Below are 26,086 nucleotides of genomic sequence, written 5' to 3' on the forward strand. Positions count from 1 at the left end.
CCAAGTGCCCGTGACCCGGGGCCTGCCAGGCCACCATGCCGATGCTCACTGCCCTGACTTCCTAGAAACTTTCCAAGCCCCCCTCCAGTGCCTGGCACTGGCCAGGGCTGGCAGTGCCACTGAGTGACGAGCTCTAGTCTGGACCTGGGCCCCGTTTTCTCCCGTCAGCTGCTTTCCAACCCTAGTGCTTATATGTAGGGTTGACCAGATGTCCCAAGGAGCTCTGTGACTCCAGCCTATGAGATCTTTTCGGAGTCCTATGACTAGCTGTGATTTAAGAATAACGTCTCGGGAGCAGGTCACTCCTAACCAGGGTGGCATTTCCTTTGTGCAATGGCACAAGATTGGGCGACTAGAATGGTGCTGAGATGCTCATTTTGCGTGATTCTTACATCAGACACAAGGCAAGTTCAGGACTCGGGGTAACTACTGGTTCATGGCCAATCCCTAGCCTTGAACTTATGTGGGTCTGCGGGTCACCTCTCACCTACAGCATTCCATCCATGGCGCTGCCTCTATCCAGTAGCATTGAGGGTGGCAGAGGTAGTGACAGGTGTTCTTTGCCCTCCGCACACCTGCCAACAGCACTTGGGTGGTCACTCTAGCCCCTCTGGAGGTCACTGTCCGGGTGTCCAGCAGCACCATCTCCTCCACTGGCTCTCGAGACCATTGCTTGGAGGCGAGAGCAGGGTGGAAATACAGTAAGTGCAGGTCAGCAGGGAAGGAAGGTCATGATGGGAGCGTCAGGGTGGGGGACAGCTGAAGTGACAGCAGGGGTTTCCACCAGGGGCCTCTGGGAGCTGGCAGCCCCAGGTCCCAGCTGGCTTCGGGAAGGCCAGAGCATGAAGACCACCTCTTAGCCTCACCCTGCCCCCTTGCCCGCTCAGGGCCTGCCCAGAGGGCCCCTGATCCGAGCTTGCCAAAGGTTTGGGTTCAGTAGGAGGAGCTGGGAAAGGAGGCTTCGGGGAACTGGCTTTAGGAGGTGGGAATGAGGATGGGAGGCCTCTGGGCTTGAGTTTCCAAAAGGGATTTCACCTGGAGCCCAGAGAGGCCCTGCAGGGAGGGGGCCACACTCACCCTGGGCCTCAGAATCCAGATGAGGTCAGTCCACCTGGACGAGAGCGCTTTGTTCTCTCGGAATCGCCAGCTGTGGGTGCTGCTGCAGGTCGGAGGTGCTGGGGGCTTCGTGGCACACGTGCGCTCCCTTGGGGGCCGCTTGCCTCCAGGCAGAGGTTCTGGGTCGTGTCCGGGGGAGCGAGGCCTGGGTGCGGGATCGGGGTCCCGCTTGCACAATAAGTTAGCACTTGCCCCATCACCCTACTAGCTCTGACCCGAAGACTGAGGGCACCCAGTTTGGGGCTCAAGGGGAGGGTGTCCACTTTGGAGCCCTCGAATCTGCTGGCCCTGGATGTTGGGCCCGCAGAGGCAGCTTCCCTTCGAGCTGTGGGCAAGGGTAGCCATGCCCGGCCATCTCCAAGTCTGCTGAGATGAACTCAGGAAGGAGCATCTCCGTTGGCCAGATGGCCAGCTTGCCCCTGGGAATGTGAATGTGTGGGGTTCCTGAGTGTTCTGGAAAGACCCACAGGTGAAAACCCAGTCTGCATTCACGTTGCCATGGAGAACATGTCACCCCCATCTTTCACACTCACCAGCCCCTGAAGATGAATGTAAAGGTGTCACAGAGCTCATACCTGGGCCTTTGGAGCCATCCAGTAGGGTCACCCAAGGTTTCCCCCCATACCCAAGGCTCTATGATGTCTGAATGGCCATGATCCTCCAATGTGGCTGGGCTCTGTCCCTCCCCCTCAATTTTGCTCAGCCTTGGGCAGGCTTTGACCCAGTAGAGAATCTCCCGTGAGTCTCTGTTCCTGGGATATGTTGGGGGATGGGGGACAGGGAGCTGCAGAGCCCTCGGGTAGGAAGGAAGGCTGAGAGATCTGTCCAGGGCGGGGCCATCCCACGTGGCCATGCACACGCCTGTCAGAAGCCCGCGACGAGCCTTCTGACCCTAAAGGAGCTGCCCGTCCCCCTAGGACTTGAGCTGGCATTTGACCCTCTGGACACTGAGTCCTGTTGGAGGACAGAGAAAGGGCGGACGAGTGGGAGGCCGGGGCTGCGGGCCTCGGCGGGTGGGGTAGGAAGGTGGGGGACCGGGCCCTGGCTCCGTCTCTGCAATGAGGAAGTCCTCTGCAGCTCGCTTCCTTTCCCTCGCCAAGCGCCTGAAACAGGAAGTCGTCGGTCAGTGAGCTGGTGGCAGCAGCCAGGGCAGCAGAGAGAGGACAGGCGGCGGGGTGGCAGTGTCTCAGGGGCCTCAGCTCCCCTTGGTGGCCTGTCGATCCTGGCGGTGGCCGCCGGCCCGGCCCGCGGAGGCCCACGGAGTCCCACGCCCGCCATGGTCCCCTGCTGGAACCATGGCAACATCACCCGCTCCAAAGCAGAGGAGCTGCTCTCCAGGACCGGCAAGGACGGCAGCTTCCTCGTGCGCGCCAGCGAGTCCATCTCCCGGGCCTACGCGCTCTGCGTGCTGTGAGTACAACGCTCGCTGGCCAGTGGCCTCCGGCCTGGCCTGGCCACCCCTGCCCGGGCCCGGAGATGCGGAGGGACCGCTCCGGGAGGGGAAACCGGCTCAGAACTCGGGGTGTAGCCAGGGCCCCCGCACTGAGACGGGGCTCGGGGGACTGGTCTTTATGTCATGACACGGAGGGACCGGACTTGCATACTGCCCAGGTGTGTCGGGGGCCCAGCTGAGGCCCGTGGTGGACTGGCTGGCCTTGGAGTTCAGGTCGGGCAGTGCTAGGACCCTCCAGGGTCACCCTGAGGCCTGCAGCTGCCCGTGAGCTGGGTTGCAGGGTGCCCTCGGAGTGACAGGGGCCAGGAGAAGGGGCGCGGGCTCTTTGGGGCAGGCGGAAGCTCTGAGCTCTGTGGTGGTGGGTGTGTCGGAAAGCAGCCCAGTCACTCAGGTGTTAGTCAGAGGTGCCTGGGGCGGAAGAACCGATGTGGCATGGGGGACCCTCCCACGCCCAGACTCTGGGCCCCTGGAGGAAGCCGTTATCGGGGAGCTATGACTATTGGGGTAGGTTCACTCAAGAAAGGACTCTCAGTTCACCCAGAAGCTGCGTCCTGGGCCCTGAGCACAGAAGAAGTCCCCATTAAGGCAGCAAGAGCCTCTTTTCTCCTTGTCCTGGTGCTTGGCTGTGTCCCCACCAACTTGGGCCTCTCTGACACCACGAACTGCCCCGCTCCCTGTCTCTAGACGTTGCTGCACGTGCCATTGTCCTAACAGCTGAGGAACCAGCCTCTCGCAGAAGGGTCCTTTTTTGAAACACCCTTCTAGACCCATGTCTGACGGAGGCCCTCACCCCGCAGCCCTGTGGTCCAGCCATCCAGCTGGCGCCTCGGGCAGCCCCAGGGCCCGGTGGGTAAGGGTGTGTCCACATGCACCTCGGTAGGGGCTGTGGGCCTGCAGAAAGGCCCTTCTGAGCTTGTGGGAACCACAGTGGGCCACGGAACATGGGCCCGTTTTGTGCATTATCTCATTTCATCCCCACAACAAGCTGGAGGGCGGGTCCTGTTCTCACCCCATTTTGCAGATGAAGAAACTAAGGCCTAGACAGGGGAAACTAGTGACAATAGTCAGAGCCAAGGCCATCTGGGCCCAGAGGTTGCCCCAGACGCATCGACTCCTGCCCCTGGAAAGAGGGTGTGAGGATAGGTTCCAGGTGACAGCAAGAAAGGCCAGAGAGTTTTCAAGGACCAGCTGGGAGTATTTAGAAAACAACCCAGGCTCACAGCTGGCCTGGTGCCTGAGCTCTGACAGTGGCAGCGGCCCCACCTCCCCAGGCCAGCTTCCTGCTCTCCCCGCTCTCACCCCCTGGGGGAGGGACACAGGTCCGGACTTCCCCGCAGACACTGTCCCCATGGGGACCCTCCCACAGGGCCTTGGAAACGGTAAGAAGGCTCCACGGGGCCCATGTGGCTTCTCCCCTGCCCCAGCAGGACTGAGGCCCAGGGCTGATTCCTTGGGTGTTTGTGGACACGCACCTCCTGCAGAAAAAGGGCCCTGGCCCCCTGATCCACACAGCAGCCCTTTGCCCGGGGAACCAGCCTGGTGCTCAGTCTGCAAACGTGGAACGAGGTCTCTCTGACTCCAAACTGGGTGTTGTGGCCAGCCACAACTGGGGCCACAGACCTTGGGGACCTCTATTCCGGTGGCCCCTGACTTTGCAGGTGAGCCGATGGAGCTTGAAGGGCTTGAGGCCTTAGCGTTGACCTGATGACTGGTGGCAAACTGGGATCCAGCCTTGGTTTCCCGTATTCACTCTTTCACCTCCCTCGCCTCCCTAGCCTGCAGTGAGTTACTCAGGCCCGCGGCAGATATTTGGGGTCTGCACCTTAGGGAGGATGTCCACCACCCTCTTAGCCCAGGCCTCCCGTCCCCAAGGCCCCAGACACCGCGGCTGGAGCCCTCCCCGCAGGCTCAGGACTCCCCTTTCTCCTCTGTCTGTGCGGAAGCTGCCCTTTCTGTGGGGCCAGGAGCCACTGGAGGCTGGGGGGTACCGGGGACCACCAAATCTACCCCAGACCTGGAGGTCCCATTTTGTAGTGACCCTTCATTTTGCCAACTAACTAAATGAGTGACCACTAACGGCCACCTCCCAACAGCTCGTTTCATGTAAGAACGTGTCCTTTAACACCAAAGAGGCAGAAAAAACATATTCTTAAAAAAACAAACAAAAAAACCCAGCCGATTCCTTAAATCAAATCGATTTAACTTACTGGAAAACAATCCACCGTCCGTGGCTGTCTCTGTTCCCCATGGACTGGTGAAGACCTGGCCCCGCCCAGACCTGGCCGTGCGCAGACCTGGCCCTGCACTGCCCTGGGCCACCGCCTGGTGTTGGGAACCCTGGGGCGGGGGTGGAGCGGGGAGCAACTGGGCTTTTCTCAGCTCCCCACCTCTGCCGTCTCCCTGGGAATCACAAGAGGTCAGGGCCCCCACATCGCCCTGCTCTGAACGGGAGCCAGGACTGCAGGAGGGAGCCGCAAAGGCTCAGCCTCCTGCTCCAGGGACAGCCATGTGGAGAGGACCAGACGGCACGGGGGGCCCACACCTTGTCCTGCCTGGGCCCCGGGGCCAGAGTTTGCTTCTTCCTGGTCCCCTCTTGTGAGGAGGCCGCGGGGGTCCAAGTCTTGGTTTAGGCAGTGTGTTCGGAGGTCCAGAAAGTGAATGTAGCTTCCTCAGAGGCGACCTTTGTGCTCCGAAGAGACAGGATTTGACTATTGAAATGGACCTAGGGAGGGTGAGGGCACACCCAAGGGCCAGCTGCGATTCAGCGCTGCTCACTTGACTTGAGAGTCAGTTACCCCAGGCCTAGCAAACCCGCATTTCCTCTGGACAGGTCAGCGCTGCCCCCTGCCCCCTGCCACCCGCCTCCTGCCACGAGGCAGGAAAGCCCAGCTCTCTCCTTAGCAACTCAGAAAGCCCTGCTTTGGGGAGGACCCTGCAGGCCTGTCTCAGGGTACAGACAGACAGCTGGTGGGGGAAGACCCCAGGGAGCTGACCTCATGGTTTGGGTCCAGCTCTGCCGTCTGTAGCATGGGGGTTGAGAACACGAGGGACAGAGGGCTGTCCTGGGTGAGGGCCATGCCATCCTCACCTGGCCCCACTCAAAGCCGCCAGCAGAGTTGGTCCTGCTCTAGGGAGTCTGCAGGGCACTTGGGGGCTGCCCAGCAAGGTCGTGCCCTCCTGTCCTGCCAGGGCTGCACTGCCACACCGGTCCAGCACACCTGTCACTTGTTTCGTGCTGCAGAGAAGAGATATGGCTTTGAGACTGGGGACCCATCAGTACAGGAGGCATGAGCCAACCGGGGACAGCTTCCCCTCGCCCAGGCTGCAAGGCGGGGTCAGAGCAATGGCCCTGCCTTGCTGGGGTTACAACCTGCCCTCTCTGTGATGGCATCCCGGCCCCAGGAGAGCCTGCCGGGGCGGGGTTTGTCAGCCACCCAGCCACATGCAGCTGCCTGGCTAGGTGGTGTTCCCACAAACCACACTAGAGAGACTTGGCTCCCCGCTGGGGAAGGGGCAGGCGGGCACTGCCTTTGGCTCAGAAGCCACACAGCTGGGCCGGCAGCTGTCACAGAGACCCAGTCTCGGTTCCCCTCAGCACACAACCTGCCCAGGGGCAGGCGTTCTCCTTCCTGGGGACAGTGTACCAGGCCACCTGGACTTGGTGGCTTTATTGGCAGAGCCAGAAAGACAAAGAGTCACAAGAAAGACATTTAGTCATCCCAGTCCCCTCAGAGAAGGCATTCTACCTGTCTGGGAGGAAAGAGAGTGACAGTCCCCTTGTGGGAGGTCAAGCCCCGAGCGTGGCTCTGCTAACAAAAGGGGGTCACTAACCTGTTCCTCCTAAAAATAACAGCAAAAACTTATAGAGGGTGGACTGTGTGCCGGACTCTATCCCAAGCTCTTTCCGTGTGTCACCTCACCACAGCTTTTGGACACAGTGCTCTTGTTAGTCCCACTTTACAGATGAGAAAACCGAGGCCCAGAGAGCTTAGGTGACGGGCCACGTTTACAGGACTAATGGACAGCAGGGCCAGGACTTGAACTCATGCTGCTCTTGGGAGGGAGAAACAGGCCTGGGCAGGGGTGGGGCCGGGCGAGGCCTGGAGGGAAGAGGCACAGGCAGGGACTCGGGAGGGCACAAAGGTCCGGCGGTGGTACCAAGCCCCTTCCGGTTCACAGAAACGGAATCATACAATATGCGGCCGTTTGTGTCTGGCTTTTTTCACTGAGCGTGAGTTCATTCGTGGTTCATCCATGGTGTAGCACGAATCCTTCCTTCTTACGGCTACAACATGCGCCGTTGTGTGGAGAGACCACATTTTACTCATCTGTTCGTCACTTGATGGACATTGTGTGGTTCTTCCTTCCTGGCTGCTGTGGATAATGCTGCAGTGAGCGTCCGAGTACATGTTTTTGTGTGGATGTATGATTTCTAATGTCTTTGGTAGAACTGCTGGGTTGTGTGGGAACTCTGTGCTTAACTCTGGGCGGAGCGGCCACGCCACTGCCGCAGCAGCTGCACCGTCTTACGTCCCCACCCACCAGCCACGTAGGGAGGTTCTAACGTCCACGCAGCCTCACCAGCCCTTGCTGTTATCTTTTTAGTGATGACCGTCCTAGTGGGTGTGAAGGCACATCTTATTGTGACTTTGATTTGCATTTCCCTAATGATGTATTTTAAGATTTTATTTATTTTAGGGAGAGGGGAAGGGAGGGAGCAAGGGAGGGAGAGAAACGTCGATATGCAAGAGAGGTGTTGATCGGTTGCCTCTCACACACCCCCAGCCAGGGACCGAACCCACAACCCAGACACGTGCCCTGACCAGGAATCAAACCGGCCACCTTCGGTTTGTGGGACGACACCCAACCCACTGAGCCACACTGGTCAGGCCGCATTTCCCTGATGCTTAATGATACTGAACAGCTTTCCATGTGCTTCTTGGTCATTTGAATATCTTCTTTGAAGAAATGTCTGTTCGTATTCTTTGCACATTTAAAAAGTTGGGCTGTTTGTCCTGTCTTTGTGACCGGATTACCGAGAGGATAAAACGGGGGACTGTGAGCCACATGCACAGCCCAAGGCCGGCACGTGGCGGGCCCCTGCTGAACGCTGGTCACCGCTGTTTACAAGCTGTAGAGCGGGCAGTGACGTCACGGAAGCACGGGGCCTGACTGGGAAGAAAATGCTCAGGAGGGAAGAGGGAAGCAGAAGCAGTCACTCCTGCGACTTCCTGGAGGCCTGGCGGAGGCTGCGGAGTCACTGAGCCGTCTGCGGGGCCTCCTCAGAGGAAGTGCTCAGAGCCATGAGGCAGGAAGAGGACTTGAGTGACGCAGGAGCGGTGGCCGGTGGCTGCCGGGGGACTCGGTTGAGCGCCTGGGAGCCTGAGCGAGAAGGGGGTCTGGGGCTCGGATGGCAGGGAGAGCCACCCGATGAAACGAGATGGAGTGAAGATAAAGCCGAGAGGAAGGGAGGCCGTCTTCAGAGCGACTGCTTCTGTGTCAGGAGGGAGACGCTGAGGGGACTGAGGTCCTGGGCTCTGCGGGAGGGGAAGGGGTGCAGCACCCGCAGGAGGCGGGGCGCAGGGAGCACAAGCCTTGGGGGGCCGGGCCCTTCCTCCCTGGCCCGCTCATTGCACTCCCCCTTGTCCATTAGTTAGAAAGACATTGTATCCCCAAGTGCCAGGACTCAAGCAGTTTGGGTTCAGTTACTTATTACCAATAACGCCAGGCAGGGCCGGCTGCGGGGGGCCAGCTGGCCCGGCCCCTTGACCTGCCCACCGGGATGGCGCCCTCTGGAGAGGAGAGGCTTCTGAGGCCATTGCGGACGTCAGGGCAATGCAGAAACTTCTGAGAAACAGGGCAACATTCTTTCCAGAAATGTAAATATGTACAGTATTAAGTACAAACAAAGTACCGAGTGTAAAGAAGGGGAAGAACCACCTCCTCCCTGAGAGACTCACACAAATACTCTGAATTTGTTGGTGTATCCTCCCATTCTCTCCCCCCTCATGTACATATACCATCTTCATAAATACCCAGAACCGTATAATTTTAGTCTGCATTTTCTGTAATTAAACTGCATTCACATTTTCCCATTTAGTTAAACTTCCTTCCTAACTAGCATATTTAATGGGTGCTCAAAGCTCTATGACATGGTGGGCCATGTAATAGAAACTTACGTCAGGTATTGACGTTATCAACAGTGTTTTGTTGTTATAAATATGATGATGAGGAAGGTCTTTGTGCAGAAATGTGACATTTCTGGTAGAGAGTCCCAGCGGTGGAGTTACTGGATCAAAGGATAGGAACCTTTTTAGGGCTCTTGATACAAAATGACAAATTGCTTTCCAGAAATTTTGTTCCAACTTATGCTTCGGTAAGCAGTATAAGAGAGTGCCTACTTCATTCCAGTCTCCCTATTTTGAATATTTTCTTTTAGAAAAACAGTAGGTTACAAGGTGAAAGGTGACCACTTTCTATTCTGCTTGATTTACATTTCTACTTTCTAAATACTTATAACTCTTATTCAGATTTCATAACGTATTACATCGGCCAGTATTTCTAAAAGATTACAGGGGAGGATATTGGGAAAAATAGCTTCCTCAGGGAGAAGTGGTGTGAAAATCAAACGTGACACTTCCCGGGAAGGATGTAAGGGACATACCTGTGGCTATGGCGATGCAGCCTGGGATCAGCGGCCATGAGAAACTATCCCCACTCCTGGGCCTGAAGAAGCAGGAAATAAGGCTGTGTCACCAGGCCATCTGCCTCGAGCTGTGGTATCCCCTAGAGGGAACCTAGTCACTGCTGAGCTGCAGCAGGCGGGGTGGGTCAGGGGAGCAAACACGTTCACCCCTTCCTCCTGCCTGCCATGGGCCCCATCTAAGTGAAGCAGCCCAGAGCAGCCTCCTGGATACCATGCAGGTGGAAGGGGCCAGAGAGTGGGTCTGGTTGGGGACAGGGAGAGGGCAAAAGGAGAAGAACGTCCTGTTCACTTGTGTTTTTTTGTTTCCTTTATTCCATCGGTCAGAGGGTTGTTTATCTAATTTTCCATGTCTCAAGCAATAAGCTCTTCTTATTTATTTATTTTGTTAAGGGAGGTTTTTAAAAGACTTTATTTTATTTTTTAGAGAAAGGGGAAGGGAGGGAGAAAGAGAGAGAGAGAAACATTGATGTGCAAGGGAAACATTGATCAGCTGCCTCTCCAAGCCCCCACCTGGGGACCTGGCCCACAACCCAGGCATGTGCCCTGACTGGGAATCGAACCTGCAGCCTTTCGGTTTGCAGGTCGGCACTCAGTCCACTGAGCCACACGAGCTAGGGCTTTATTTTTATATTTAAGAAATATTTGTGCTTTCAGGAACCCCTGTTATACATAAGTTTGAGAACAGTCTTCCATAGTTCTACATTTCTCTTCTGTTCTCTCATTTAGAATCTGTCTTTTCCTTCTGTACTGACTTTCTCAAGTCTGCCTTCCTCCACGTGGACGTTCTCCAGGAGGTACGTGGATATTTACTGACTCCCACGGTGTTGAACGCTACTCTGGAAGCCCAGGCACGACCCTCTAATAAGCTTTCCTCCTCTCGTGTTTCTCTGTTTTCACAGTCGGTTTTTCCAGTTTCAGAGACACAATGGTCTCTTCAACCGTACCAAGCTCACCGATCAGACTTCGGCCCCAGAATGTCTTTGCTTTCTTTCTTTTCTCCTTTTTGCTGTGGTTCTATGTAGCATAGAGGGAACACCTTGGAGTCCTTAGGAAAGCGGCACCCCTTCTTTTGGGTGGCAATGTGTTTTCATAGGTCAGGTGATTGTGCCTTTCTGACACAGAACTGGCAGGAAAAACTAGATCACGTTCTTGTAGAGATCAGAGTGGGTTTCTGGCCAAATCTTCTTCCCAAACAAACAAAGGACCAAGATGAGAGCTCCCAATCCAAGACGCAGCTGATGGAGGAGCGGGGAGGAGGCGGCGTGGTGCAGGTACGGGCGGGCTCCCTCCCACCTACGGGCCCCCCAGGCTGCTGGGCCAGCAGGCTCCGCAGGCCCCCCAACAACGGGCTGGCGGCCTCACGTCCACCTCTCACCTGGCCACCTCCTCCTGCGTTCTCTTTCGATTCATCTATTTCCTTCTCTTCGGCTGGGATTCTTCAGGCTTTCTAGTGGGAGCGGTGAACACCCTTGGGCTGGGGCTGTATCATTTTCTCTGGCTTCTACGTGGTCCAGGGTGTTTTTGAATGCAAACTTTCTAGACTCCATCCGGTCCAGATGTTTGCAGTACTAAAACAAGAAAAAAGAGAGAAAGCACATATAAAACCACATTGGAAGTTAGAAATCATATATAGCGAATTACTAAGGGGTTTAAAAACAATTCTAGGAGTATGTTAAGGTGATCAGCAGAGCTAGACAGAGACACTAATGATGTCCTTGAATTTTAGAGTGTGAGCTCTCTCTCACTCATGCGCTCCCTTGCTCGCCATGGCAAGGATGTTTCTGGGCATACTTGTCCGTGTTTATTTGGCTAGAAATAGTCATACAGAATACCTCTTTATTGAGGTGCAATCAACACATAGCATTATATTAGCTTCAGGTGTACAGCATAATGGTGCCACACTTGTCTAGACTTTGAAATGACCCCACACCTCACATTGTGACAAACCTTTTCTTCTCGAGGTGAGAACTCTTTCAGCAGCAGCTGAGGACCAGTGTAACTCCCTTAATGGTTCCTATGTCACTGGGCGAGGACTGGATGGGCACCGTGGCTCCGACAGCCAGGAACGTGTTGTCTGGAATACAGCAGTCCCTCTCTGTATCGCAGGTCACTTATCACGGCCTCACTGTATCGCGGGGTTTTTAAAAATATTATATTTAATTATTTATCGCGGTGTTTTTGCTATACCGCAGGATTTTGCAGTACTGTACAGTAAATACTAAAATAAATGTAAGGTTCCTACTTCGCGGATTTTCAGCTATCGTGGGGGGTCTAGAACGTAATACCTGCGATAAGTGAGGGATCCCTGCATGTCCTAGTGCAGAAGTGGTAACAGACACTTTAGTTGTGGAGTCTTCACTCTGAACATTTTACATGTAAGATTGTCTGTGTGTGTGTATGGGCCCATGATGTGCTTGCATATGCACATGTATGCATATGCATCTGTGTGCACAGGTAGGTACACATGTATGCATACAGGACCAGACTGAAGAGCAGCTGCTGGTCGGGGGTAGGCTGGGGAGTGCCCGCCTCCCCCTCCCTGCGGAGGAGCCCCCAGCCCCCCATGGTATGCACTTTGGAATGACTGCTCCCCCGTGGGTGTGTGTGGCAACTTCCCTGGAAATTCTAAATGGATTCAGCCCCAAGGACACTGTGTCTGCCCCACGCACTGATGTCACTGTCAAGGGCAAAGTGCCCTCTCTTCCTATTGTTCTTGCTTTTGAATTCTGATCTGTTGCAGTCCTGTGGAGCTGCTTCTTTGTTTCAGCGTGTTTCCAGAACATCTTTGAAAAAGACACAAATGGTCTTGCTGCTCCGTGCCACGGTCTCTGCCCCTCCCCCTGGGCCCTTATTTCTGTCTGCAAGCTGATGTTTTGGCCCTGCTCCACCTCCCGCGCACGTTAGCCACCCTCAGCCGAGTAAGAGACAGTCTGTGCCCTGCCTCTATTTGCATATCTACAGGAGGAAGTGTCACCAGTAGCAGTGACAGATAAGGGCACAGCAGGGTTCCAGCGATTTGGCTTTTGTCTGGCAGGCTCTGCAGAAGGGAGTGGAAGCTGGAGGTGCTGGGGCTGGAGAGCTGGGCTGGGGTCTTGGGGTGGCTCTCTGTCTCCTAGGACCTCTCCAGAGGGTGAGGTGGCCGCAGAGAAAGTCACCCCTGCCATCTCTGATCAAAAGCCAAGTGTGATGTCAGTTCAGGCTCTGAGGACAGGACAGAAAAAAAGATGGGAATTAAAAAGATGAGAGAAAGAGGGAAAAATGACCCACAACATTCCCCAAAACTTTCTTTAAACATCCATTGATTCAAAAGCTGTTCAAGATTGTAACACCGCCCATATGAAATTGTCAAACTTCTTCTACACAGCAAACAACTTGTCCCAAAAGAAGACGAGAAACACTGTTACAAATAAATCATTCCGAAACGTACTGTAGTATGTATCAGTGTTACAAATAAATAAGCAAAGGATATATATATTTTTAAAAAGTGCCCATGGCATGGAAAGGAATTCACAGAAAAAAGAAATACCACCTTTGTCATAATGCAAGCTGTCATTTTTCGCTCACCTCTCAGATTGAAAAGCCTGATAACAGCGGGCTGGCAGGGTGTGGAGAAAGAGACGCTTTCATATCCGGTTAGCAGACCCGCCCCAGGCAGGCAGCTGATAGTCTGTATCCGAATGGAGCCCAGTCCCCTGGCCCTGCTGGCTCTTCTCTTCCCAGTGTTCGGTGTGGTCAGGAACGGGGGAGGGGCTATTCCAAAAGCTTCTCATACACGAATTTACTGAAGTCTACACGCAACAGGGTAGATGTAGGGCGTTATTGTCACCCCCGGTGTACTGACGGGGAAACTAAAACTCAACCCAGCGATGCAGGAACAGAGACGTCCACGCCGTTATTTATAATAGTAAAAAGCTGCAGAGAGCTACCTGTCCATCCTCACGGTCTAGTCCAGTGCGTGATGGTGCAACCACAAGGTGGAACGCGACTTGGGAACCCGTCTGAACAACGAATACAGTATGAGGTTATTTGCATTTAAAAAGGCATGCGTATATCTTTTTTGTGCATGCTTTGAAGTTCTGTAATGAGTTACCAAAAGGAGCAGTAAATTTAAGAAACGGAACTCACAGGAGACGGGGAAGAAGACGTTCATTTTTTATTTTCTTCCTGTACGGTCTTAAAGTTTTAAAAGTAAGACATCATTTTAAAATCTAGTTAGACAGCAATGCATGTACTTGCTCAGTGAAGTGCTGGGCATGCAAGAAAGGCTAAATAAGTGAGATTTTTGCAGCAAAGGAGTCATTGTCCCGATCACAGAAACGACACAACCACCTGGGGATTCAGCAGGGGCAGGAGGTCCTAGGTTCTCGAGAATCTTGAGTGAAGGAAATGGGGGGAGACTGGGATGAGTGAGAACACCAAACACTGACGCTCCTGATGACTCTGGGCCCCGCTGAACCGCCCACCATGGGTTCCTCCTCCCCGAGCTGCTCACCCGTGACAACTCCTCTTACTCTCAAAGGTTTTAGGAAAGTAAAGAGTAGCTCCTCCTCCTCACACTGGTGACCCCTGAACAAAAGGAAGGTGGAATGTCTAGAAAGAGAAGAGAATCTGGGGCCCCTAGCTCTTCCTCGTTAGCAGCAACCCTGAGACTCACTCACTAGTTGTCAGGGAAGCCCCGGGTCTCTGATGGGATGGTGGCCGACCCTTTGGGCAGATGAACCCGTGGGACAAGATGCCCCGGGAGGAGGACGCAGCGCGGGAGGGAGACTCAGCAGGAGGAAAGCGCTCCACCCAGAGCTGAGCGAACCTCTCCTGGGCCGGGGCGGCCCCTCTCTGCGGCTGTGCCTGACACCCACTCGGCCTGTCCCCACCTTGTTCCACTCCCCTGGAGTCTTGTTTCTGTCTGAAACACCCCCTCTGGCTCTGTTCTTTGGCCAGCGTGCCAGCTCCGAGGTTGAAGAAGCCCTTCTGTCTGGCCGAGTGCTTTAGCTCAGACCACAGAGCCTTCAATGCGAATGTAAATCACACCCAGGAGACCCCACCTGCCCTTTCCCTGAAGTTCCTGTGGGGGGGGGGCGAGGGGGTGGGCAGGATCCCTGGATGTCAAGACAGAGCTCCCCCTCAGAACAGTCAGCTCCGAAGTTCAGAAACTTCACGCTGACTCCTGGAGACGCGTAAGGACCTGAAAAATGTTCCTGCATGGGCTCTAATAGTGTGTTTGTTCCTTTTCAGGTATCGGAACTGCGTTTATACTTACCGGATTCTGCCCAATGAAGATGATAAATTCACTGTTCAGGTAAGCGCTGAATACACCTACCAGTCTGACCTGGTCAGAGCCTGTGTTGGCAGAGAAAGTGACAAAGGAAAGGGGAGGAGAAGCATGTGCCCCAAGTGGCCTCGACAGGAAGGCTTGGCTGAGCCTGTCTCTGTCCTAGAAGTTCGTGGATGGGGGTGGCTTAGCAGCAAAACTGATGCTGCCAAGTGACCCTGCTCTGTGACCCGAGGGACGTGATTTGTATTCATGAGTGTGAAGGGGAGGCGATGGGAAGGGACCCAGAGATGGAGGAAAGTAAGCCCCTGTGGCTCGTCAGTCACTTCCTTCAATGACTGAACGGAGTGAGGGCCCATGGACCGTGAAGGAGGAGGGGAACTTGCAGGAGAAAGGACTGTACTTTCCGTGGGCCCAGACGGTCGCCGGTGGGTGAGCACGCAACGGTGCCTTCCCATTTGTAGAGGCCTGTGTATTGCGCCGTGGGAAGTGCAAATGTGTAAAACCTGCTGTTAAATGTTACAGAAGAGCCAGCTCGCGCCAGTCCAAGTCGGGAAGACCACCCTACTACGCGCAGTCTGTGTGACAAGCACCGGGGCTCTCTGTGGCCACAGTGCATCACAGTTGAACGAGGCGGAGGCCAGGGGAGCTCTTTTTATCCGGCTGCATTGCGAGAGCAGGGACTTGGGCCGAAGAAGGAGGTGACACTCTCAGTGGGGGCAGAGGGTCACATGCAGTTCTCTGGGTTGTGGTGACAGGCACCAACAGGTCGAGTTCACCCGCATGGCGACCAGAGCAGCCAGGAGAGCCAAGGGCGGGGACACCGTGTCCCAGAGGAGCAGTGACGGGGTCTGTGGGGTTTAGGTGAAAAGAAAGTGGAGGTAGAAGGGCCTGATTCCGGAACGTGGAGAGGATGACGCATTTTGTGCAGGACTGAGAGGCGGTGGTACAAACAAGGCTGGACTCGAGGGCGGCGCAACAGGCAGGGCCCTGGGGCACAAGGCCCTGGGGATGTGTCAAGAGGGAGCAGCTATATTGAGTAGAAGGCCTCTGGGGAGACTAGATCTGGGGATCGAAGGAATCGCTTGAATCAATGCGCCACTTGGGACAGAGAGTAAGACCTAGAGGGTCATGCCTGAGCCAATCCAGGCAGTCCTGAAGCTGCCTTCTGGGGAGGCAGGGGCTGTTTGCTGCTCGGCTCCCACAGGAGATGCAAGTCTGGGCTTGAGCGGAATTGCTCCACCCGATGAAGGTCAGACTGAGCGTTGCTTCTGGCTTCTCCTTCCCTCACGTCTGTGCCTCTGCTCCAGTATCTAAAGAGTATCCATTTCAGTGTTCTTAGCCTGTCTGGGATACCTAATGTCTCCGTCTGGTCACCAGAAATAAATGTCGTCACACCGGATACACAACTGTCCTTTCAAGTATTTGGTGGCTGCTCATCATTCAAATGGGGGTCTCTCATGTGGGCTCCTCACCCTGTCGGGGACGTGGCTGCTGAGGGGAGGGGCTGCGTGGGGCAGGTCATGGACCTCGACAGCCTCCACATTTCCTTCCATGTCTGGGACTGTATGAACTTTCTTGGGGTGGCATCCTTGACAGGTGCTTTGCTGAAAGGAGTCTAAACTCTCTTAAGTTAAAAGTTGGTTGATGCGTTTGATCTTTTTTCCTTTGTGGTTTGTTCTGTTCCTTCAAAGTGCAGAAGACTTTAAGTATGACTTGGCCCTAAGCTGGAAAAGACATGATTTTGTGGCTTCTTGTATAGAGGTTGCACCCAGGGCTCGTGAATGTTAGACTGTGTCTAGTATCTGTTCCCTCTTATGTCCACGCATCGTGTGTTTCTGGGAATCGCTGCCAGACCTACAGAATCAGGGGCCTCACTAGGTTTGGGGGAGTCGCAAAGAACAGAGACTCACTTCGGCTAACTCATGTAAGGGGCGGGCGGCCTTTGCGGAGACGCACAGGGCAAGTGGGGAGAAGGCCTGGGACCCGGGACCCGGAGGGTTGAGGCCCTGCGCCTGCCACAGCTCAGCCCTTCTCTGTGGGTCTGCTCTTCGCCACTAGCAGGCCCACTTCTCGGTTCCTGGTCCCTAGAGGAAACTGGTTGGCTCAGCCTCCAACGGCTTTTTCTGCGTGGGCCACATAGAGGCCACAAGTCTGTGTACAGATCAGCCGTCTTGAAGCAGGTGCCCACCTACCACTTGCAGGTGGGGGTAGAGTTGTGGAGACGGAACACGGTCACCTGAGGCCCACGCTCAGCCAGGGTGACAGGCAGGCAGGTTTCCTACAAGAGCTGTGGCCCTGCTGGGCGTGTCTGGTCCTCTCTCCAGCACTGGGTCTGTGACCCCCTTGGTGGCCAACACCAAGTAGCCAGGGGACAGGGAGCTGTGGGGCTTAGGCGGCCCAAGGAAGTGACCACCCCTAAAATACCCTTCCCTATAAAAATAGCAACACCATACTAAAACAGTAAGAGTAGACTTCTACCGGGAGTAAGTTACAGCAGACACACGGCGAGGCAAAGGCCTGACGACGGTGCTTCAGCGGAATCACTGACTATTTTAACTCAAGTTCCTCTTTTCATGGGGAGGCAAAACCTCAGACTCTTTTCTGAGCTCAGCCACAGTTTCTAAATAACTCATGCCTTACACCTGAGGCTGTGTCGGGCTACCCAATAAAACGAGGCTCCCCCCCATCTGGCCTGAAGCACCCCAGGCTTGCAGCGCTTTCTTATGTTAATGATCTCAGTGCCCCTCCCTGGGGCTTCAGTCTTTCGGTGACAACCAAAGAGCCACTGCGGGCTTTCCAGAGCGACCCCCACAAGTGGGGCCACCTGACCCGCTCACTGTGGCCCATGATGGCCCGTGTCAGTCAGGAAGAGAAGCGTCCTGACATGCGGCGACTGTATTCTCCCTGCACCTCTGCAGACTTACGAAAAATCAGGGGTGGGTGGGAGAGATGTAAACCGATAAACCGACTCCGTGGAAGCCCTGTTTTAAGCGTGGACGGAACTGAGGCCTGCAGAAGGTGGAGCCCGCATCAGGTCTCTAGGCCTCCCCGCCGGGGTGACCGAGCCTGGCTTGGTGTTGGATCCCCTGGGGAAGGGCAGACCCCAGGGGGCAGGGTGATGTCGCCTCTCAAGGAGGGGGGCCCCTTGTCCTTCTCATGGTGGAGATAACATTGGATCACGGTAGCGTTTGGCCCTTGTTGTAAATCAGGGAGAGCCCTGGAGCCAAGGCAGACCCCTCCGTTCCCAGCTGGTGCAATTCCAGATTTTGCCCACCATGTGGCCTTGGGAGAAGACGTCACTCCGCTGGAAAGTGGAAGTCACCCATGTGCCTCCGTGGGTGCCTGTGAAAGACCCAGCGCAGGTGGGTGGTCGGCATGGGTGCCACCAGGACTGTCTTGATTCTCCGTGAGAAGGAACAGGCGTCAAACAAACCGTCACGTCCGCTTACCCACGTTAAGTCAGGTCTGCCGTGTGCTCAGATGAGGGGAAAGGGAATGGAGGAAACAGACGGGGAGAGATGGAGAGAGACAACGGAAAGAGGGGAGAAGGAAAGAACCAATGGGAAAAAGGAGAGAGAGGGCAAGAGAAAAATCAGAGAGGAAGAAAAAGTAGAGGAAGATGAGGGAGGCGTGGAGGGGACAAGGGTCAGGGGACAGTGCTGAGAGCAGAGTTGGAAGTAGGTGTGGAGCAAAGAGACCAAAGAGGCAGGGGGAGGCGGGGAGCAGGGAAAGGGGGACAGGCAGCATTCTAGAAGATTCTAGCAGCACCTGGGGTGAGAGATGTTGTGGCCACCATGTTCCCTCAGCTCGGCACCTTGCGCTGAGGCTTTCTGTGTCTCGGTGCCCTCAGAGGCGTGTGGCACCGTTAACTAGTTGTTCAGCAGCTGCTGTGATCCTCAGACCGGGAGAAGCTTCTAGACTGGAGCCTGAGCCGCCGGTCCCCAGGGGTGGCAGTGCCCTGAGGGCAGGGTGAAGCCAGAAAGGCAGGTCAGTCAGCTCAGCCCTCGGGTTTCTGGTAAAGCCCCCACTCCTTTCCTGCTGTGGAACAGGGAAGTGAAAGTGATGGGCACAGGAGCCCAGAATAACCTGCCGTGCTCCTACCGCCTTGCAAAATGACCTTCGTCCCCGGGAGACTGAGGGCCAGTTTGCAGTCCCACTGGGCCAGCTGGAGGGTGAATGAGCGTAAGGCTGCGGGGCTCTTAAGTGGCCTTCAGGCCTGTCACAAAACTGGCTGCTCTAGACCCAATGTCACAGTGAAAGTTAACGGGGCCCTTTGAGAAATGGGGCCCCACAGTCACCGAGGCTCCATTCCCACAACCCATCCAGCCCGGCTCCTTTTTCGGACATCCTTCCTACCAAGAAGGATAAAGAAACAGCAAATAAAACCCAGCCCTGGTGCCCGGCCCCGTCAGTACGGGCTGCGAACTTCCTGTTCTTTCTCAGGGTTGACATCATGTCCAGGACACTGACCGCTGAAGGCAAGGCAAGACCACACGCAGGCTTTAACGCGAGTGGAGGTTAAGAGGCAATTTGAGAGTCTCCGCCTCATAAATGCTGTCAGTTTCTTTCCCGACTCGGAAGAACAGCCGCGTGGCTCGAGCCGTTCGGGTGAGAGGCTCATGACTCAGTTCCTGGTCCCTGACGGGGGCTGTCACGCTGCTCTGGGCACTGCGACTTTCGGAGACAGACGAGAAAACAACTTCCTAAAAGCCGTTCCGTCATGAGCGCCTGGGCGGGGGAACCGTTAACTATTGTTATTCAGCTCGGGAAGAGCGTGGCCGCTGTTATTGTTCTGAGTGGTCACCGAGCGAAGTCAAGATTCCGTCTGAGCCGCCGGGTGAAGGATGTGGCTCTAACGCACACTTCCTGACATTGCCCAAGAGGGGACAGAAAAGGCTCAGGCGACAGACGCCGCCACGCAGGGCCAGGGCTGCCTCACAGGCCCACAGGGCCCGGCGTGGGCGGGGGGGGGGGGGGGGGGTCTGCAGTGGCCAAGCAGTCCCTTAGGCCATGACTGCCATTTCCCCACGGCACTGTTATATTTTATTTTATGCTCCCCTTTTATCTCATGGCTGGAGACCACGGACAGGTCTGTTCAAGCTTCTCAATACCTCCACATATCTTCTAGTCGCCTTCACGTGCAGACGGGAATTTGATGCAGATAAAGTTCTTGGAAACCGAGTTGTCCCTCAACATTCCCCCCAGGTGTTGTTCCACTTCCTCGAGGAATTTAGTAACGTAAGCAGCCCCAGAAGCAAACTCCAGCGCCGGGCTGGTACTGTTTCCATGATAGGGAACCGGTTTTTCTCTTTTTCTGCTCTGAAGCCGGCGGGAATTCTTTTCTGCCCGTGTCATTTGCCTGTCGTTGATCCTTCCTGGAAGGTGTTCAGCCTGTTTGCTTTGCAAACTTGGGTCTTTTTTTTTTTGGCTCAGAAGACCTTCCTTCTGTCTGTCTTCGGGTACATTTCCTTCTGGTTTCCATTTGTCATCTCTGCCTCCCAATGACTGACTGTGTACTTTGTCCCCTCCCCTGGGTCATCTTGTCCCTGCCTCGCGAGCTCCGTGCTCCAAGCCTCTGGTCCACCTCGCCCCAGGACCCGGGCCCATTTCCTCTTTGCCCAGAGCAGATCGTGCGCAGGACCCACACCAGCTGTGGTTGGTGATGGGACGACAATGCAACTGTAACCAACGAGATGTGAAGGGAAAATTCTGCAGGACTTCTGTGAAGGGTTTATTGGTCTTAGGTGAAAAGGTCCTTTTTCTACCTTTGGAAGCTGTCCTAGGCTGTGATCGCTGGCGCTGCTGCGGCTGCCTTGGAGTCAGGAGAGCTGGTAGCTGAGGGTGAGGGCAGAGCAGGAAGATGAAGTGAACCTGTGTCCCCAGTGATGCCCCTGATTAACTGGACAGAATTAACTAGCCTGGTCGCTGCCCTGCCTCCAGACTTCCTGTCTGTGAGAGAATTGATTCCATTTTTGTTACAAGGAGCTAAATTAGGGTTTTCTGTCCAACGGGGATCTCAAAGCAGAAAATGAAAAATGTAAATTAAACACCAGGTTTCACTGCACCGGAAGCCCTCGGGTCACGATCTGGCACACATGGTTTCTGACTCTCTCCTCTCCGAGGCGGTGGCCTGCCCCACGTCAGCAGCACCCACTCCTGCCCTTCCCGGACAGTCTCTGTGTTGTGTCTCCATGACAGATATCCTTTCTCCAAGTCTAGCCAGAAAATCTCAAAAACAATCAATGTGTTAGCAATTACTTTCTTGTTGCAGAATGGTTTAGCATCTCCTGTCAAAGTCACCCTTCAAGGTCAAGTTCTGGGTCTAACCTTCAGATACATATGAGGCTGCTTAAAGTTACCTACCGCCACCTCCCGCTCCCTATCGCCTTACCCCGCTTTATCTTTAACTACCCGACTTCATATACTCAGTCCTGCTATTTACCGCCGTCTCTCCTAGAACAGTTCCTGGTATATGATGGGCGCTCCATAAGTATTTACTGAATGATTTAATTCTGCTGCCCCCGTAAGAATATGTCAGCTTGGCCAAAAAATCTGTTACTTATTTCCATGCAGTGGCTCTAGTAGCGCTTAGTCGTCTTTAACTCCATTCTAAACACTTTCGTTCGATGGTATTGTGACAGCTGTCGTATCAGCGTGCATTTAAAAAATATATCAAAATTGGTGAGTTTTCATGTAGCCATTTTAACATTGAGGATGGGAGAAAATAAGCAACATTTTCGGCATATTATGCATGATTGTTTCCTGAAGGATAAAAATGCAACTGAAATACAAAGACGTGTGCCGTGTACGGAGAAGGTGCCGTGACTGATGGAACGTGTCAGAAGGGGTCTGTGACGTTTCTTGGTACTAATAACATTTTGGCCAAATAACTCTCTGCTGTGGGGCTGTCTTAGGCACTGGAAGATGTTTAGCAGCCCCCGGGCCTGTACCCACTAGAAGCCAATAGCAGGAGAGAGCCGGCATACTCAAAATATCCAAATCAATGAAGTTACTGTTGAAAATGAAAAACGTGTCTTATTTTCCAGAAAAAAGTGTAACAGACTTGTTGGCCAACCCAGCAGAAAGAGCTGCATGTTTCATTTATAAGTAGGACTTGTTTTCCTTTGTCCCTGTTACCTTAAGCTGATCTCCACCGCGCCTACCGTAGTGAGTGGCTTGCTGCTCTTGTTTTTCGTGCCTTGGTCAATTTCCTCTGCATTCCTGGTCCACAGTCTCACTCTTGCTGTCACTCCCTGCACTGCGGGTCTCAATTTGGACATTAACTTCTTCATTTGGGGGCAAGCCCACCTTATGAGACCAATTCCCTCTTTAACTGGTCCTGCTGTCTAGTGTCTTTCTTGCAGGTTTTACTCTGGGTGGTAAAGGCCCTGCCTTTTTACATCCCCGCGAGGATATCCTCGGCTTCCCAGCGTGTTTTACTTGTTTCTGCAGCAGCATTTTGCGGGAAGGTCTCCTCTGGCTCTTTCTCTCCCTAGCCTCCTTTCCCCTCCGAAATACAGGGATAACGGCCGTCCTCCTCGTGTAAGGTGCTTTCCAGGACCAAAGTGATGGTTTCCATGACGCGTGCACAGTGCAGGGCCTGACGCATGGCTTAATGAATAACTGCTTAACCATCGATGAATGTGCCTGCTTATCAGGCTGATGTCACCCCAACGTTAAAGGACTGGGGAAGACAGAGGCAGGGCTCGGGGCAGGGGCTGGTGCCCGGGGCCCCAGTAGGTAGCAGTAAGAGAGACATTGAAGATACCAGAGGGGTCAGAGGGAGGGCCCAAAACTCCCAGTGGGGTCCACCTCATCATCCCTTTTCTTCATGGCTTTCATTTATTGGGCCCTTATGAAGAGTCAGACCCTTGGAATGTAGGCTTTCATTGAATCCTGTGAAGGAGATATTATCATTATTTTCATTTTAAATACAAGGAAACTCAGGCTCAGATGGGACAACGTTGTCCACTTGGTTCATACAACTAGCCAGTGACTGACTACAGATGTCATCTGACCTGCCAATGCTGTGGCTTTTGAGGGTCAGATGACGCTCCCCCTCCTTGGCTTGGTCATCGACGTGCCAGCAGCCTGGGCCCCCCTGGCTGGAAGGTGAATGCCAGATTGAGTCTGATGCTGCTGTCCTGTCCGGCTACTCGCCTTTGTTTCCCCAGCCACAGGCGGGTGGGCCCCACTGCAGGCCCCGCTGCGGGCTGTATGGCCTCTGAGCCATTAGCCTTCAGGAGCGAGGCTCAGCTGGTTCTCCTCTTAAGCTAAGTCCATTCGGGGTTATAGCTGGAACCACTGACCATATTCTCTGAAGGTCAGCATGACTTCGCTCAAAGGTTCCCACATCCACCTGCTCATCTGCTCAGTCATTCAGCAAATGTCAGCTGGGCGCTGCTGGTACAACACAGACACGGTCTCTGCCCTCAGGGGACGTTCAGTGGGGAAACCAAAGACAAGTGATTATCAAGATTATCCCCAGAACCCCAGATCTATAGAGCTTGAAGTAGAGGTGATCAATTGTTCATTTTTACAAAGAGAGTCACTGTAAGAGAGCAGGGCGCTCCTGAAATCCCTTTATTTCCAGCTGTGCCCTGGGAGGCTGACAGCCCATCCAAGTGTCTGCCCATGTCTTGGCCGTAATTATGCTCCCTTGTGACTTGGGAGAAAAGGTTCTGAAATCTTGAAATGAACAAATATGCTTTCTGAAATCCAGTGTCTCGCCCTGACTGGTGTGGCTCAGTGGGTTGGGCATCATCCCCAAAGTGAAAGGTCGCCGGTTTGATTCCCAGTCAAGGCACATGCCTGGGTTGTGGGCCAGGTCCCCAGCTTGGACATGAATGAGAGGCAACCAATCGATGTTTCTCTCTCTCTCTCCCTCTCTTTCTCGCTCCCTTCCCCTTTCTCTAAAAATAAACAAATAATACAATCTTAAAAAATAAAATAAGATTCTAAGAAGAGGCCTTAGCCCCTCAATACTAGGACAAGGACAGGATATGGGGACATAGTCCCAGGCTATAAACAGGGAAACCGGACATTCAGACAAGTTGATTTAAAGGTTACTCAGAAATCTGCAAGAAAGGCCATTGGCTGTGAGGAAAACCAGAGAATAGAATGGCTCTCTCTTCCTGAGAAGGCATTAAGGAGGAAGTTACCCCAGAACATGAAACTCCTCCCTGCCGCAGGATCTTTGCACTTGCTCTGACCTCTGCCTAGGACTCTGACCCCCAGATCACCATGTGGCTGACTGCCCCGAAGTTACTCTCAGGTCTCCCCATCTGAAGTCCTGCCCTGCCCTGCCCCCATAGTCACTCTCCATTATACACCTATTTATTTGTCTTCACAGGCATTAACACTGTCTGCAATGGTATATAGTTTTCTATTGTCACTGTAGCAAATTACCAAACATATAGCAGTTTAAAAACAACACAGCCCTGGCCAGTGTAGCTCAGTTGGTTGGGCGTTGTACCACAAGGCAGAAGGTTGCCCGTCTGATTCCCGGTCAGGGCATATGCCTGGGTTGTGGATTGGGTCCCCAGTCCAGACGTGTGTGAGACGCAACCAACCAATGTTTCTTTCCCTCTCTTTCTCTAAAAATAAACAAACTCTTTAAAAAAAAATTTTTTTAATGAAAACAACACAAATGTATCATCTTATTCTGGGGGTTGAAAGTCCAAGATGGGTCATACTGAGCTAAATCAGGTGCTGGCAAGACTGTGACCCTTTCTGGAGGTTCAAGGGCAATGTGATCTTCTCGTCTTTTCCAGTTTCTAGGAGCTGCCTGCATTCCTTGGCTCAGGCGTGACCCCCTTCTCTGTCCTCAAAGCCAGTGATGGTGGCCCGGGCTTCTCACCTGGCCACCCCTCGGGTTCTGACCCTCCCACCTCCCTCTTTCCCTTATGAGGGACCCTCAGGATGAGAGTGGGCCCACCTAAATAACTCAGGATAGTCTCCCTGTCTCCAGGTCAGTCCGTTAGCACCTTTAATTCCTTCTGCACCTTGGTTCCCCCACTCCAGGTAACAGAAGGTCTTGAAAAGTTCCAGGGATCAGGTTACCAGGTCTTTGAGGTGGGTCACAGCTCTGCCTGCCACACCCACTCTCTCTGTTATTTACCAGCTCACTCTTTTGTCATCTCTCTCCACTGTGAGCACCTAAGACCTAAGGTAAAGCCTGTCTGTATCTGCAGCTCCTACAAGAGCACCTGGCACATAGTAGGTGCTTAATAAATACTGGCTAAGTGGTTGAATGAAGGGATACATTTGTAACATGAGCCAGGGAGGAAAGGCCTCCTTCTGTAACAATGACATCAGCCAAGGTTTAGGAGGGGGACTGTCCAGGGTGGATGCATTACCGTGGGCTCCACAGTGTCAGGCACAGTGACCGCAGCAGGGATGGGCCTGGGGTGAAGTGAGGGCGCCGGGAGAGCTTGGGGGCGAGCTGCCGAGTTCATCCAGGCGGAGGACTCAGAGCTTGTCTGCCAGCTGTCACTTCCGCCTCTGTCAGACTACCTCGAGAGTGTCACAAAAAGGAAAGAAGCTGGAAAGCTTCTCGGGAAGTGTAATTAAGGGTAAAAATATCCCTGGTGGGGGGGAATGGAGAAGGCTCCTGTTCTCGGTCCCCTGGGACCACAGCGGCTTCTGAAAGCGGATCCGGGCGGGCCTTTCGCGGCGGGGAGCCCGGGCGACGATAAACACCGCCTGTGTCCCGGGGCCCCCGATGGTGTGTGGTGGGTCCGATCAGGAAGGAAAGGTGGCAGCCCTGCGGCACCTTAAATCCCGCCTTGGCTTGCGGGGAGGGAAAAGGAGAAATGGAAACAGTGAAGGAGAAGATGGGCTTCCTTCCTGGCCTGTGTCAGAGGGAAATGGCTCTTTGGCTTATTTATTTTTTTAATTTATTTTTCATGTTGTCATGTTCTTTGGCTGATCCCTCCCCCTCCTTACATCCAGTCCCCTCCCCCTGCCCTCCGACAGCTGTCGGTCTGCTCCACGTGCCCATGATTCTGTTCCTGTTCTGGTTTGCTTAGTTGGATTTTGTTTTTATTTTTTAGATTCAGTTGTTGGTAGTTGCGAATTTGTTGTCATTTAAATGTTCACAGTTCTGATCTTCTTTTTCTTAAATAAGTCCCTTCAACATTTCATATAACAATGGCTTGGTGATGATGAACTCCTTTAGCTTTATCTTGTCTGGGAAGCACTTTATCTGCCCTTCCATTCTAAATGAGAGCTTTGCTGGATAGAGTAATCGCGGTTGTAGGTCCTTGCTTTTCATCACTTTAAATACTTCTTGCCACTCCCTTCTTGCCTGCAAAGTTTCTTTTGAGACATCAGTTGATAGTCTTATAAGCACCCCTTTGTAGGTAACTCGCTGCTTTTTTCTTGCCACTTTTAAGATTCTCTCTTTATCTTGAATCTTCTGCAGTTTAATTATGATGTGTCTTGTGTGATCCTCTTTAGTTTAGCTTGTTTGGGACTCTGTACTTTCTGGACTTGTATGTCTATTTCCTTTGCCAAATTTGGGAAGTTTTCCTTCATT

The 26,086-nt window shown here is 53.7% G+C and overlaps 1 protein-coding gene across 1 annotated transcript in view; it reads left to right on the forward strand.

Annotated features, from left to right (window-relative positions):
* The first annotated feature begins 2,222 nt into the window (after positions 1-2,222).
* Positions 2,223-26,086, forward strand: part of INPP5D (inositol polyphosphate-5-phosphatase D) — a 106,665-nt gene continuing 82,801 nt past the window's right edge. The window contains exons 1-2 of the mRNA XM_090285023.1: positions 2,223-2,526; positions 14,508-14,571. Of these exons, the coding sequence (XP_090141149.1) occupies positions 2,393-2,526; positions 14,508-14,571 (198 nt within the window). The 5' untranslated portion in view covers positions 2,223-2,392. The remainder of the gene's footprint in view (positions 2,527-14,507; positions 14,572-26,086) is intronic.

This window comes from Furipterus horrens, unplaced genomic scaffold (genome assembly GCF_987537825.1).
Source record: "Furipterus horrens unplaced genomic scaffold, mFurHor1.1.pri manual_scaffold_1, whole genome shotgun sequence".
Classification (NCBI taxonomy): Eukaryota; Metazoa; Chordata; class Mammalia; order Chiroptera; family Furipteridae; genus Furipterus; species Furipterus horrens.